Here is a 12,185-nt window from a genome sequence, read left to right on the forward strand (position 1 = left end):
ACAAGGCCACACAGAGTAAAGGCCTCACATGGGCCACGTGACCTTGGACAAGTAACTGCATCTCTGTGCCTCAGTTCCCCCCCCCCCCATCTGTAAAATGCACCTAATACCTTTGCAGAGATGACACAAGGCTTAGTTATTTAGACATATAAAGGACTAAATGTCACTTTTCGTTCCCAAAGTCTTCAAACCACAGGGAGCTAGCAGTTCTGTCAAGTAGAAAGCATCCTGAAACCAAAAGCAAACAGAACTAAACCACTCGAAAATAAACCCATCAAGCCTTGGCCTCCAGGAGTTCTGCTAACCAGCTTACAAAGGATTTGTCTAGAGGCAAACGTCCTTATATTAGCAGGCAATCTATTGACTAGCATCTGGCATCAGGGCAATCCTGCTAAGATAGACTGTGATGGTGCTGAGAAGCACACGCACATCTGGCATATTAGTGCTGTTCGCACATCTCTTTGTAATGAACATTGCTGTATTGTTTTAACAGGCTGCACAGAGTCAGCATGGAAGGGAAGACGCAGAAAGCTCCTACCACAGCAAGCAACATGCTTCATTAGCCTGGGATATGTTTTGCCAATTTCCATAGCACACATGGCCCTGGCAGTTTGCTTCACAAATTAGCAAGGACAGAAAGCAAGTGAAAAGAATCAGTCCAACACTGAAGAAGAGAGGGCCGTACGCTTTGCCTTGCACACTAGGTTGGTTGTGAAGGAGCCTCCAGGGGACTGGATTCCTCTCAGTTTAGAGAGCACCACCACCATAATGGTACATTCAAAATTTAGGAGCCAACTGCAAGAGCCTGCCAGCCAGTCTTAACTGCTGTGACAAGAGGCAGGATGAGCGGCTGTTTTGGATAATCAGGTCCCAGACCAGTTGTATAGTAATAAACCAGCTGTACATTAGGAAAGGCACCAGGGGCCACTACTGTCATGCAGGAATCCAGACAGAGCAATGGGGCCAATAGGAACCCAAGGCTGCAAACCATTCTAGGGAATGGTGCATACATCCTCCATCCATGGACACACTTCAACCCATTCATCTAAATGTTTCCCCCCCTTTTCCTCACCATCTGTGTCAGTCACTAGGAAAAGCTAGAGACCTACTTCAGTAGTAAGGGCACATGGAACATACTGGGGATGTTCCGACCCAAAAAGGCTCAGTCTTCCCGAGCAGCTACACAACCACTGAACAAGATGTGACAAGATGAACCCATATGTGGGCCTCTGAGCTGAATGACCAGCTGCTCAGTGTTTCCCTCTGAAGTCTCCCGGAGCAAGGCGCAAGCCCACCCAAGGGATATTCAGCTCATTCCTTAGAGATCAGTAGCTGAGTCAGAAATATCACACTAGGAGTAGTAGCAAAAACCACCCAGCTATAGAACCAGAGCCCTTACCTTTATCCACCATGATGGGCATCACATAAGGCTGATCGGCCTTTTTTGAACTACAAAATTTATCAAAATTTTAAAGGAAAAAAATGGGAATTTTTTTTCCCCCCCAAGAGATTCCCTCCCTCTACCCTCCACTTTTTAACCAGCTCTAATCACACTTATCTACATAGTCATGGTCCCATACACAGATCTTATGTCAGATTGAGAAGGATCAGAGAAACCTATGGAATCGGTTCATCGCCACTTAATAATATTCCCTCACCATGGGAGTTTCTAAACAAAATGGTATTTGGGGAGGCTGCGAATATCCACAGATGGTTCCTTAAACAAGGGCCTAACCAAGCACAGCTGGCTGCTTGCCCTTTCACAGGCACTGATAGCCTTTACCAACAACAGTTCCACTGGTTTTAAGAATCAGGTGTGAAGGATGCAGATCTATCTTACAGACGGCTGCTCAGGGACCTACGCACAAACTCCCCTTCAGTGAAGCAAACACGGTAAAGAAAAAAAAAATGTAACCAGCACAGATGGCATGTTTTTTCCTCTCCTTCTGACACTGTTCTCATGCCCATGGGCAAGAAATAAACTAATTTTACTAGATTAAAAGAATACTTAGACTGAAGCAGATTTTGATTATTTCTAGAGTACGGCAGTGAATGTAGAAGATTGCAATGGAAGGAAGAAGTCTGTGCCCCGAACTCACCCTAAAGAGAAGTTCCTCTAAAATCAGTGGTACCCAACCTTATTGCACAGGAGGGCCATATAAACCTAAGCACACCCTTGTGTGGGCCAAACAGATGCTACATATTTTAATAAGTCTTAAAGTCTCCCATATTGATTTATATTTTAAGTTCAGCTTGTTTCATATGTATTTATATAGAAACAACTTATGTACAGTATTGTTTATTTAGGCAGTTGTGTAAACTAAAATGTAAACATGACAAAACACTAACGAATCGACCATTAGTATATTGCACTGAAGTAGGCCTCAGGCCTTATGAAATGCCCTGGTGGGCCGTGTATGGCTCGTGGACCCTGCTCTAAATAACCCATGATCTCACACCGGAGCCCCAACACCTCCCACCACCTGACAACGCCATAAGTTGCAGTCGAGCGTTTAGCTGTAGGAGGAGACGTAGAAGTGCAACATCACTCACCGCCATGACGAGCTCAAAGGGATATTTGTAGACTCGAACAGGGGACTGGTACTTCTGCACCATTTTTAAACGCACACCTGCAATGGGAAGGGAATAGTGGCTTTTAGATTTTTACACTGAACACTTCAACTCTAATAAGCATCATCATTTATTTTGCATTTTTCATCACTAGACCTTAAGGTGCTGTGCAAAAGGAGGACAGTATCATTATCCCCATTTTACAGCCCAGGAAACTAAGGCACAGAGGGGTGAAGTGATTTGCCTAAGGGTCACCCAGCAGGCCAGCAGCACAGTCAGGAATAGAACCCAGGGCTCCCTTGTCCCAGTGTAATGCTGTACCCACTAGGCCACACTGTCTTGCATATAAGCAGTGCACATTTCTGCTTCTCAACACCATTGCTGTGAATCCCATTTAGAACTTAAATGCAACTTACAACAGCAGCACAAGTTCAGAGCATGAAACAGATTTCTAAGTCAAAGAGCTGCTAGACCATACCTGGGAGAACGAGACCCTTAGGCAGCTCACCAAGCCTGAATTCTAACTTGTGTCTTCTACCCGATGTCTCATACCACCACACAAATCCACAGTGCTGGAACAGTTACACCTGCATCTCCTTGTCTGGCACGTGGGATTTAAAACACCTCTTAAGCCACCTGATTAAGAAAGCCAAAGGAGGCAGAGTGCTTACAAAACCTGCCCACCACTTAACTAGGAATCGCAACCCACTGACAAGTGACAACGCCAACTGCTTACAGTGGAATGAAGGAAAACAACTGCCTTGGTTACAAACAGTACAGACCTCAGCACTTCCTTTATCCAAGTCACCTCTCACTGATCCCAGCAAAATCCCTCTGCTGGGGTTTTAACCCTCAAACACATGCCAGTAACTAGCATACCAAGAGAATACATATACCCTTAGAAAAAAACTTGTTACATGGCTTTTTGCAAGTCCTTCCCCTGCTATTAATACGAAGTGTCTGAGAACACAGAAGAGAGGCTCTGGGTCTGAGAATCCATGCTGCTCCTACCCCACTCAAATTCCAGTGCTGTGCAGACACTGAAAGTACTGTCGCTCAGCACTGAACTCAACGGCTAGGACACAGAACTACTAATCCCTGCTTTAAGCCAAGGATTGGAGGTGAAACGGAGCTAAAAGGCTCTAAGCAGCAATACACCCACCAGCTTCAGGAAGATTTCGACAAGAATGCCACTTTAGCCTCTCACAGGTCTAAGCATCTCAATATTAGGAGGGGGGGTAGGGAGGATTTGCAAAGAGAACAGCCTGTCACAGTTCAGACACTTCAAAAAGTTTGAGTACCTGAATGAAGTTTGGGGATGGCTCGTAGTAGGAGAGTCTCACATTCAGCCAGAGAGACACAACTCTTTAGGTCCATACGACAGGTTCAGGGCTCAATGGATCTTAGAGAAACAGCATCAGCATTGAAATTGAATAGAGGCAAGCCCAATAGTGTGGAGAGACTCCATCACCAGGGCACCCGATACCAGAGGAAAGCAAACAGGGCGAGGGCAAATGAGCACCCAGAAAGCTAGGCTGGTATCATGTAACAGGTACCCGAGCCAAAAGGAGTACAGGGCACCTTGTAACATAAGGCTGTAATTTGATTATGTAACTGTGATACCTGGCCTGTGCAGGGACCTTCTGGGTAAGTGCTAACATAGTGGAAGAATCCTAGCAGCCAAAGGTATTTAGCCGTGATCCGGTTAGCACTCGCTGACCTAGCTCCCGTATATGAAATCCTGCCCTCTCTCTACAGAGGGGGCAAAGAGTCCTCCAAGGAGAAAGCAGCAACCCAGAAAAGAGCAGTCAGTCTTAATCTGTGTCCACGCTAGAGAAATGAGCCATTGCTAACTGACCACCGGAATGGCACCAGCATGAGGTCCAACAAGGCAGCATAACAGTAGCCATGCTGTTTTAGGTATAGTTTTGTTTTGCCTGTACTTGCGCTGTACCATACTGTTACAAAGTTACTACCCCCCTGGGTGCCTATTCCACAATTCCCAGCCAAATTCCCTGTAGCAGTGGCTTGAGAAAGAGTTTGAAAGGTCTAGGAGTCAAGGGGGGCTGTGGTAGAAAATAAACTCAAAATGCCCTGGAAAATTCCCATCACTCCCAGGGAAAAGGTGCTGGCACAATTTCCATTTTCAGAAAAGCTCTAGGAATTCAGGATGAATGCCCACCTTTCACACAGCCAGAATGGCTTCTGCTGAAGCTTCTAGACAGTACTCATGAGACATCAAAGATAGCAGTGGAATGTACCTGAGATAGAGACTAGCAGTTGAGGAATTTCATGCTGCATCATACATACAACTTCCCCCCTCTGGACAGCACTTAGCACTATGTTCACTGGATAAAGCTTAGAGAGTGGGCGCAGACTATGGCCACGAACTAGTGGGCTAGAGTTGTTCTTCAGACCTGGGACAAGCAGCAATGGCTGCAGAACTTCAGACAGAAGGAGACTTGTACAACCTTCTGTGGTGAGACAGTACAGACATTGCAGCCCCTGAACTGCCCAGATGACAGCACTGTTCCTCATGGAAAACACCATAAGATCCTCCTATAGAAACCCGACCTACCTAGTTACTGGTCAGTTGGCCCAGTTTAGGGTTCAGAAATCCATGGTGGCAGATGTCACCATGAAGGTAGGTATGCAGGAACACTACATAATGCCTTGTACGGGCATGTTACTGAGATGACCAGTATAGCAGAGATCATCGAAGAACTTTTCAGCAGCAGATTTCCCAAACTGTGCAGGAGCTATTGATGGAACTCATGTGCCTACTCTTGGCCAGTCTCCAGGAATACATTAACCAATGGATACTACTCAGTAGCGGTGCAAGTCTTAAATGGATCACCTGGGCAAGGGCCCAGCTGTGTAGAGAATGGCTGAGTGATGTGCCCACGGCCAATTTTTTTTTTTTTCCAGAAATTCATGACTTTGAGGGAAAGGGACTATATTCCCACTGAGGAATACTAACAAAGCCTCCATCTCTACAGTGATTCTAGGTGAACCTGTCTACCCACTTTTACCATGGCTCATGAAGTCATTCCCAGATTACACAAACCTTAGACAATGGTGAATCAGCTACAGATTCTGCAGGGGACAACACGGTGATGGAGTGAAGGTGGAGATGTCCTAACCCACAACAGTTTAGTAACTAATGTAGCAATATCATCTGCCTGCTGCAATTTGAACAAGTAAAAGAAAACGGGGTCCTTAAGGAGCAGGGAAGTGAGTAAGCAGTAGGGCAAGCAGCAACCTGTGCATCGAAAGGCAAGCTATTGCAACTGGGGCTGTTACTGATTAGCCCAGCCTGCAGACAGCATGCTGTTCAAATTAGAACTATTCTGTACCCTTTGCTGTACAGATGGGGGAACTGGGGGAAAGAGCCTGTAGGTCTGATTCTAAATAAAATGCTAACATCTAGCTTACAATTTTTATTATTCCCATGACAGCTTTTTTCTTTTATCTTTGTATAGGCAAAAAGATTTTATGACGTGTAGCCAGATGTGAAATTCCCATCCTGTGTTTCTATACAGGAACTACAACAACATAAGAGCACAAGTGCAACTAAAAAGTCAAATCACTTACACACTCCACTGCAGCACTTACTTCTGGGAGGGATTTCAAGAGTGCTTTGGGGAGTAGGAGTACACGTGGAATGGTTTCCTGCAGTTATTTCTCATTGTTCAGCAGTGATTTGGCTTAGAGTTGGAGGGACATTGTCGAGGACAAAAAAAAACAAAAACAAAAAACAAAAACTGTTGAGCAATCGATATTAAAGGGTGCTACTTGTCTGATTTTTTCTGGAATCTACTGTATTACACATACAATGACCAGCTGCAGTATCAAACCAGACTAGCATTTACAGTAACTAAAACCATAGTATTTTACAGAAAGAAGTGTATGTTTGGGGTTCTCATTTTCCTTGCCCCATTCATGTGAAAGTGGGGAATGCCTGAGAAACTACAGGAGAGTAGGGGAAGAGCAACAATAGTGCTGTCCTGGCTAGCACATTTGTATTGACAGGAGTCAGTTGCTGGATCAACTATGCAGTCATGTTTTCTTGACCTCTTAAGTTCTCTCACTGGAACCATCTGTTCTCATGTCTCTCCTTCCTCGCCTTCTGGAAATCTCTGGAGATTCTAGAATCTCCTGCCTAAAGCTGTTCTGTCCTCCAGAAGTGAACCTCATCCTCATAACCAAAGCATTCGATCAGAATCCCTTTTCCATCTCTCGATGACAAACAATGGGAGTTTCCAGCTTCTTTTTTCTTGGATCTCAGATCCACCAACCATTCCACCAATTTGGATCCTGTCCACCTGCCTCTACGCCTATCGAGCAATATGGCCATTACAATGAAAAATAAGTGACAGGGTTATTAACCTAGCAATATCTCATCCATTCATTGGAATACCAAGGGATGCAATAAAATTATGCTACAAAAGTGGAGTGGTACAAAGGGAGGAGGAGGAGTGGTGGAGACTAGCAGAACAAGGTAGAAGCAAACACTTCCAGCTAGGGTCTCAAGATAAGCCCCCGTTGAGGCCTAATACAATGCAAAGCTGCATACTTGGCATAGAAGGCTGCTCATACACAGGTTTCTTCTCCTGCCAAACTGGCTTGAATGCCATTTCCACGGTGTGTCTGTATCCTGGGATTTCCCAGAGAGATCCTGGCTACATGTTGGGAATCTCTCAGACTGGCATCTCCCATGCCAGCTCCTCATTCCTCTTGGGCACCCGGTTCAAAAGGTGGCATTTGCACTACTGCATTGCAAGTAATCTCCATGCTAGCTAGTAGCATAGGAGGCTGCATGTAAGGTCCAACAATTCAGTCCAGCTTAGAGAACAGATACATTTTACATGCAGAGCTGGACCTACTTTTGTTGTCCCAGGCTTTATTGGAAGGAACTCTGGTTCCAATATTTAATCTTTGCACAGTACCGCTTGCTGTTCTGATTAAAGCCCATACCCCCAGTTACACAGCACAGAGCTCCTTACAGAATTCAGCCTCGCCCAGAGCTCATCTCCCCAGATGGCCACCAGCACCTGCATGTCAGCCTCAGGCCAGCTGGCAGCAGGCTTCTAGGGGAAAGCGCTAGACATGCTAGCAGATGAAGTTGATCACTGGCCAAACAGCATACAACTGAGTGCCATGGTGTGTGTGGTGCTATTTGTACAGCTAAGTGGCTTCAAACATACTTGGCCCTGGTGTAGTGGAGTTCACAGAGTGGAACTGACAGGCTGTATAGACAGCGACTGATGCACTAAGAAGATCTACTACACCACTGGGACTGTTATGCAGGCACCTCCTGTTCACAAAGGCACAGCACCAGTGGAGAAGAGGCTGAATTGGAGCTTTGAGCAAGGCTCACCATTGTATCATCTTCAAACAGTTTCATGATATAGGCAGGCGTTCTTATTGCTGCACAAGTCATGGATTCAATGCGTTACCAGTGTGGTAAGGGAACCCAAACTACTAGTATGCCAACCCAGAGAACAGTCAGGCCTGGTTTAACCCTGCACTAAAGCCAATCAAGGTGCACACAGGAGCTGAGCCAAGTATATCAGTACTTTTATAGTAACTTGCAGGGGCCAGTCTTTTGAAGTTAGAAATATTTGGGCCTCGTTTTCAGCAACCCACAGTTCTCAGTAACATCAAATGGAGTTGTGGACAACCTGCCCTTTTGAAAGTCCTTTGTTTAAAAATATTGTTTAAAAGGTCATTTAGTAAGACCCACACAAAACCAGAGCTTAGCATTCCATCCACTGAATTCCATATTACATTTAAATGCAAGACACACTTCTTCAGTATTGCCTTCTCTGATATAAAAACAGAGTGTAACATGGACAACAAAACAAAACAAAAAAACCTTAACACCATCAAAGAAACCCTACCAAAACACACCTCTGAATTAACACACAATTCGCACCTGGAGAGAGGAGGAGAAAACACCACAAGAAAGGCGTTCATCATCTTGCTTAATACACTACTGGAAGATTATTACTCCAATACCATGGTGATGAGCATAGAATAAGAAGCTATATAGAAAAGAGTTTAATGATATCCGTGATGAGGCTGGGGCAGACATGCCAATGTTAGCTCCGTGTTTATTTCAAGCCCAGGCAGAAGGGAAGAGACTTTGAAAGGATAAGACTGCTAAGGGAAAAGAGTTGTTTTCAAGCTTTAAAAAAAAAAAAAATCAGAAGGCAAGAGAAGTTAGATATGGGAACCGGAAATAGAAGGCAACTAAGTACTTAGTCTTTTTTTTTTTCCTAAATGAATTTTACAGTGTAAAGTGATTTACTGCAAGATAGAAGAGTTTTCAGGCTTGTCAGTTACTCATCACCACTCCAACAGCTTTACTCCTCTCTCCACTCCCCTGAGGCTCCTAACTAAGATCTTCTCCAACTTCTCCCATCAGCAAGACTGACATTTTTTCATGTCTCCTTCATTCCACCCACTAGTGCCTTCCTTGAGCTGTACTCATCCGTACATCCCCACTCTCCTACCCACAGACATAGTGCCTGCACCAGGCAACTTTAGAGAAAAAAATCCCACCCATGCTACAGCTTGTTCAGTTGCACCAGTGGAGCCCTAGTACATGCAAGCCTCTGGTGTTCTATCAGAGAGCACAAGATATACCTGTCCAGCACCACTGACAGAGTCTTGCCTTAGGGCTGCCAACTTGCAGCTGATGCAATGGGAATTTTCTTCTAAGCTACTCTAGAGTAGCTTACTAGGAAGTCTTCAGCATCTAATGTGCAGAAATCAAATCCCGGTTGGTTCAAGTGAGAATAGACCATTATTAACTTCTTCCACATCATACAGCAGTTTACCCCTATCCATTGTTACGAGTCTGGAACTACCAAAGGTCGTGGGACACACTGGATCAGCAGGTATCAGCACAGTTCAGGATTTAAGTGCATTGGGAAGGCTCCATGGGGTCCCACAGAGGAGAAGTTAAGGAGAAAGGGTGATAAAGACCAGCATTCAGGGACATTAGCAGTTATGTGGGAGCCCAGGCCAGGATTAATACAGGGGGCTGCAGGCCAGGTTGAGAAGCATCAGCAGAGCTGCGTGAGGGTTCACGACTGGAGCAGTGGGTAGTAAGTTTCCAGACTTTATGGTTGCAAAGAAAAGCTGCTCGATGGGACCCACAGAAGTGCTGTCTTCCTGAGGCAGTGCCTGAGCTGCTGCTTAGCACCTAACTTTACCTAGCGGCTGCTCTCTGGGTAACTCACCTGAAGAAGAGCGCTGTGGCTGTGTGGCTCGAAAGCTTGTTTCTCTCACCACCAGAAGTTGGTCCAATAAAAGTTATTACCTCACCCACCTTGTCTCTCCAGTTTTACAGGGGCTGTTTAGAGCCCTGTGGCCAGCAGCGAAATTGTCCAGAGTCCAATCAATTCCCTACTGCTGCACAAAGCTCAGGGCAGCAAGGAAGGCTGGCACCGGAGTTGCACAGAGGAAGAGATTCCCTCCGCCCTGCCCCTCACCCAGGAAGAGGGGGCTGGAGCGGACATGATCCTCACGACAGGGGATGCGGCGGAATGATCCTTCTCCCCAGCTGGGTGAGGCGGTGAGCAAAGCAAGCAGGGTCTAGGGCCAGCAGCCCAGTCTAGCCCCCGGGACAGCTCCCCGCCCTGGAGCGGCAACAGGGAGCTGGGGGGCGACTCCCCAGCGTTCACCCCGCTCTCCGGAGGGAGGGGCAGCTTATGGCACTGTCCCTGGCCCTGCCAGGAAAGCCCGGGGCGCCGCGGCGGACGGCTGGGGTGCACCGCCTGCCAGGGTGGAAATAGTCAAGTACGGAGGGAACCGGAGCTCCGTCCCCACGGGATGCACCAGAGCCGGGGCTGGCCCATAGCAAAGCAGAAAGGCGGGGGCGGAGGAGATGAGCCACCCGCATAGGGAGGGAAACTCTGAGGATGCGCCGGGGCTGGCCGGCGGGCTGCGGGGGAGCTGAGCCGGGCAGCGGCAGGGAGCTGCGGGGGAACCGAGCCGGGTGTGTGGGAGCGGGCTGCGGGGGAGCTGAGCCGGGCAGCGGCAGGGAGCTGGGGGGCTGGCCGGCGGGCTGCGGGGGAGCCGAGCCGAGCCGGGCAGCGACAAGGAGCTGCGGGGGAGCCGAGCCGGGTGTGTGGGAGGCGGGCTGCGGGGGAGCTGGCACGGGGGGGAGGGGGCGGTAGGGATCTGGGGGTGCTGCAGGGGCTGGGAGCCGGCCCCACTCTGCGGGACTCACCCTCACACCGCGTCGCGGAACAGCCGGACCGGATCCATGGCGGAGGCAGCGGCCCGGCCTTCTGCTGCCGCGGCTGTTCTCCCGGTCACCGGCATACAGCAGCCCTTCAATCGCCGCGCCGCCAGCGCCCCGCCCACTGTGCCGCATAGCCCCGCCCACTACACAGAGCCCCGCCCACTGTGCCAAACAGCCCCGCCCACTGCAGAGCCGGCCCACTTCATAGCCCCGCCCTCTGTGCCGCACAGTCCCGCCCATGACACAGAGCTACACCCACTGTCCCTCACAGCTCCAGGTATAGTTAAGCCTGCAGATTTATTATTATTTTCATCAAAAATAAGGCACAGTGACCCTGAGTGCAGCAGAAGTGGGGGTACTAGGTGTACCATGACTGCTTCCTGCTTTTTATTCAAAAATGCCTTCCTGCTGGCCCTGCAGAGGGGCACTGCCCCCTTCCTCCCACAAGAGCATCCTCCACGCCAGCCCCACAACTCTATTCCTGCCTGTTGAGGCCGGTGGGGTGAGTAGGGGCTGGTGAGCAGGTTCACCTTGCATCCACATCAAGCAGCAGGAGCTCCTGCAGCTCTGGTCATGAGGGGAGGGGGAAGGCCATCCTGAGTAGCAGTGCAGTACTGCAGCCCTCCACACCTGATTGTCATGCCAGGAGCAGGATGCTGGGCCCAGCCCCGTGGGAGAGGAGCTGTGCTGCAGGGTAAGTGCTTGCCAACTTCCACCCCCAGGAGCTGCCCTCCTCCCGGAGCTGGGGGGCAGGCTTGCTCTTCAGCTTCCCCCCCCCCCCCCCCCCCCCCCCCCCCGGGGGGGGGGGGCCGGCTTTTCTTCCCCCTCCCCCCCCCCCATCTCCCGCCCCTCTGCATGGGGCTGATGCCTGACTTTTGTCCCCCTGTAACTAACCTGCAGCCCTAGTCATGGTACCAAATAGAGCATCATCCGCTACCCTGACCCCATTTGCACCACCCAGCCCCCTACCCTGCCTCAAGTTCTACCAAACAGCTGCTCCCCCACACACACCTGAAGTCCTGCTGCGACCTACAGCCCCGCCTAACAGCTCCACTCCCTCCAGTATTATGTTTGGGCTACTGTGGCCCAATGCTGCACGTGCTAGTAAGGCTGAGGAGTGAATGTTCTGTAATTAACATGTATGACCACATCCACAGGCCTAGTTCTTATTACAATTTATATACTGTATTCGTTGAGAAATAAATGTATCCCCCTTGGGGTTTAGAGAGCACAGCCCCATTCAAACATTGTCCTGAGGCAGAGGGAGTTCCAATTGCTCTAGGTCTAGCATGAGGAAGTGCAGGTTGTACCAAGGGAGTGGAGAGAGGGAGAGTGACCAGCTGTGTGTGTCTCGAGC

At 48.7% G+C, this 12,185-nt stretch overlaps 1 protein-coding gene across 2 annotated transcripts in view; it reads right to left on the reverse strand.

Moving 5' to 3' along the window:
* SEC14L5 (SEC14 like lipid binding 5) overlaps positions 1–10,912 on the reverse strand; it is a 52,647-nt gene extending 41,735 nt beyond the window's left edge. The window contains exons 1-2 of one of the 2 annotated variants that reach the window (XM_034784467.1): positions 10,814–10,912; positions 2,554–2,630 (exon numbers count right to left, since the gene is read on the reverse strand). In XM_034784467.1, coding sequence (XP_034640358.1) covers positions 2,554–2,616 — 63 coding nt within the window. In that variant the 5' untranslated portion in view covers positions 2,617–2,630; positions 10,814–10,912. Of the gene's footprint in view, positions 1–2,553; positions 2,631–6,186; positions 6,284–10,813 lie in introns of those variants that run through there. The other variant, XM_034784468.1, reaches the window with a different exon arrangement.
* Positions 10,913–12,185: the final 1,273 nt, after the last annotated feature.

This window comes from Trachemys scripta, chromosome 10 (assembly GCF_013100865.1).
Source record: "Trachemys scripta elegans isolate TJP31775 chromosome 10, CAS_Tse_1.0, whole genome shotgun sequence".
In the NCBI taxonomy this organism is placed as follows: domain Eukaryota; kingdom Metazoa; phylum Chordata; order Testudines; family Emydidae; genus Trachemys; species Trachemys scripta.